The sequence below is a fragment of the Lolium rigidum genome, chromosome 1 (assembly GCF_022539505.1).
Source record: "Lolium rigidum isolate FL_2022 chromosome 1, APGP_CSIRO_Lrig_0.1, whole genome shotgun sequence".
NCBI classification, from domain to species: domain Eukaryota; kingdom Viridiplantae; phylum Streptophyta; class Magnoliopsida; order Poales; family Poaceae; genus Lolium; species Lolium rigidum.
The window spans coordinates 69,289,297-69,292,884 of NC_061508.1; the positions used below are offsets into that span (position 1 = coordinate 69,289,297).

Genomic DNA, 3,588 nt, shown 5'->3' on the forward strand with positions numbered 1-3,588 from the left:
CTAATAATGGTATACGAGTGTGTTTCGTGTTAAAAAAAAAAACGTTCTGCTTATTGGGCGGGGCGGCTTCCTGGACGCCCCTAGCTCCCGTCCATGTCGAGCCCAGTACTCACGAAGACTCACCACACAAGCTTTGACTCCCAAACCTTTTAAATTCCCACACGCAGACACCGCAAAGAACAACGCCAACTCAACCCGCCGGCCACGCCCACCGCGCAGAGCAGAGGTTAGTGGCGGAGGCGGCCTAACTCCAGAGAGAACGCAGCCGGCAATGGGCAACAGCATCGGCGGCCGGCGGAAGGGCGCCAAGGTGATGCAGCTGGACGGCACGGCGTTCCGGGTGAAGCCGCCGGCGTACGCGGGCGCGGTGCTGCACGACCACCCGGGCTTCCAGCTCCTCGAATCCGAGCAGGTCAAGCTCCTCGGCGTCCGAGCGCGCCCACTGGAGCACGACGCGCTGCTCCGCCCGGGCCGGCTCTACTTCCTCGTCGCGCTGCCGAAGCCCGTCGCGCCCCCGCGCCGCGCCTGGTCCGGCGCGCTCCACGTCGGCGCGCGCGAGCGGCTCGAGTCGCTCATGCTCACGCGCCGCTCCACCTCCGACCTCACTTTCCCCACCGGCACCGCGCCGGCCTCGCCAGCCGCCTCCGACGGCGGGCCTGTGCAGCTCCGGATGCGCCTGCCCAAGGCGCAGCTGGCCAAGCTCATGGGCGAGAGCCGGGACTCCGCCGAGGCCGCCGCCAAGATCATGCAGCTCTGCGCCGCCAACGCGGCCGGGAGCGGCGCCGTTACGCCGGAGAGGTTCGCGCCACGGACGCCCGAGCGGAGCCCGCTGTTCGTGCCAACGCCGGACTGGGGCACCGGCGTTCGGCTCCCGCAGACGCCCGAGCACAGCCCGCGGTTCGTGCCCACGCCCGACTGGGGCGCCGGCAGGTTCTCCCAGACGCCGGAGCAGAGCCCGAGGTTCGCCGCGACGCCCGAGTGGGGCGCCAGGTTCATGATGCCCACGCCGGAGAGAGATACCGGCATGACGGCGAAGACGCCGGCCGAGAGGTGGTCCGCGCTGACCGGCACGCCGGGCGGCAAGCCCAGCCGGAAGGAGGTAATTCCCTGCTTCGCTCAAAGTTTTTACTATGAATCATACAGTATATTCTTGCTAGCTATTCAAAACAAATTATACGTACACGTTGGTCTTTTTGTATTGGTTTTCGTTTCATCTGCATTTCGTTGTTGTTTCTCAAACAAAAATAAAGCATTTAGTTGTTTCCGGAAAGCAAAGGAATTGACGCATATGGTACGTCATTTGTCAAGCTTGCCGAGTTACTACTTACTAGGCATAATTTAGTCAATGATAAAAAAAAATCTGCTATTTTGTGAAGCATTTTTATCATATCAAACTGAATTCTCTAGCCCAACTTTGTGCTATGGATCTGTTTATTTCTCCAAGATTGACTCATCAAATTTAAGTACGCGCAGAGATCGAGTTAAAAATTGAGAATTTAGAAGGTTTTTTAAACATAAGAACATTTAGAAGATCGCAACGATCAAGTGTTGCATTTCGCACGGACATCTCCAAAAGATAGTAATCCAAGCTGTCAATGTTCCTTTTCCTTGACCATATACACCGTTAGTAGGTTAGTCGTATATGGGAGGAGTCATCATAGGAAGAAGCGATGTAGATGGGTCTAGCGTGCCTCAAGTCGATTCCAGAACTTGACCTCAAGTGGATACAAAATACCGTTGATTATCATGCTCAAAAAGACCAGCATACTACGCTAGCAGTCGTACATCTACCATTGAAAAATGTTTCTAATGCTGAATTTTCAAAACGAAGCATCTCTGAATCTTCAGTGTTGTCAACAGATATTTTCGCAGATTAATAGCTCTGTTCCCACTTCGATCTGAAACTGCTGCGTTGACTAGTTTGCATTTCATTCCTATGGATAATCCTTCATCTGTGGATTCAACACAGCAGCCTATAGATGTTTCTTCTACGTGTCTAATAAGTAGAACGTTTGTCTATTGTCTAACTTGTAGAAAGTCTATGCGTTACGTACCCAGGATGATCTTGAATTCCCATACGGCCAGGCATTACTGCATTAGACGTACTTAAGTACGGCTCAAACACTTATGGTGGCAGTACAACCACGCCGAGAGTCGCATCTCTAACTAAGTAACCAATTAGAGAAAGTTTCAAGGATCATAACAGGACAAGTTGCTCCATCAGAATTATACAGTACCCATTAGTGCCTCTTTGGCCGATTCTTTGCAGTCACCCTCACTAATGTAGCAACATACTGATCTGATTCATTATTGAGCACCTCAAAGTCAGAAGGGTAATATAAACCTTTAAACTAGCTTAGGCAGAGCATGCAATCGTTACATGATACTTACTTTTCTGATAAAGACATGACATAGTATGCTACTATGTCACTCAAGTTAGCCCTATCATCATGAGAATCGAGCAAATTATTTTTTTATCTTCTGTCTAGAAGATAAGGGAAATCACATCAGCATTACGTTTCATTACAGATTTCCTTTGCTTTGTTATTTGGCAAGTGCATAGTAATGGCTTCGTCATCTGATTTTCTTTCTCTGTACTTCGCTGATCAGATCTTGGCCCATCGTTTTCTCCTACTATTGCCTAACACCTTTACCATTTATATTAGAACGAGCTAGCCGTCGCTTTTGCTGACATTTTCTCGTGTGATTAATTTTCCATTCTTTAATTCTTGGGTATTTCAGAAGCGAACGCGGTTCGTCGCCTTACCAGACGAGATAATCGCCTGACTGTTCCTGCATTGAAACGAGGGGAGCTAATACATTGCAAGAATGTTGGTGCACCTTCAGCTTAACCTGTCATGATGCTATACAAGATCAACCACAGATAGCCGAAGTCGGAGATGTTGCGAATGGTTTCCTGCCTCGACTCTTCCTCCTTTCAGGGTCTTGGATTTTGCAGAGATTGTGAAGGAGAAGGAGATGGTGAAAGGGGGATAAGTGGTGAAGAACTAAAGACCGGTCAGGTATTAGGTATATCTGCATCGACTAACTCGAAGGCTCCAGCTCAGTTAATCGGGGGGATTCACGCAGTCTACAACAACAAGATCTATGAGTTCCCAAACTAACTCGAGGCCTCCGACTGTCCGACATCGAGAAGAGGGCTCACCAAGAGCAGCGACTATGTCAAGCGTAGGATGTAAATAGGGATGTGAATAGAGCTGAAAGTTTTCGACTTCTCTTTTTCGAAAAAAAGACCCTTCATTATTTAAAATATTCAAGCATTACAACCAGCCTGTGCATAACTAATATCCACACAGCCGTTCAAGTATCAAGTATCAAGTCTGGACAAAAATATAAAAGATCGATCGAAAGAGCCAAACTAGACTATGCTATATTGGCTTCAATCCACCTAATATGCAGCCACCCATGTCGGGAAATAAACTCCTTGGCCGTGTTCTCCAACCGTGTAGACACCTCCATAAAGAGATCTCGGTCCCACTCTGATAAGAGTTTTGTACCTAGTATCTACCCCATTTAGCCAATTGACAAATATATTTACAACGCTACGAGGCGGGTATAAGGTAGAAC

At 49.2% G+C, this 3,588-nt stretch overlaps 1 protein-coding gene across 1 annotated transcript; it reads left to right on the forward strand.

Moving 5' to 3' along the window:
• Positions 1–271: 271 nt before the first annotated feature.
• On the forward strand, positions 272–3,021 carry LOC124675252 (uncharacterized protein At1g66480-like). The gene is made up of 2 exons (XM_047211323.1): positions 272–1,099; positions 2,743–3,021. Exons 1-2 carry the CDS (start codon positions 272–274, stop codon positions 2,785–2,787), a joined length of 873 nt encoding a protein of 290 aa, XP_047067279.1. The 3' UTR covers positions 2,788–3,021.
• Positions 3,022–3,588: the final 567 nt, after the last annotated feature.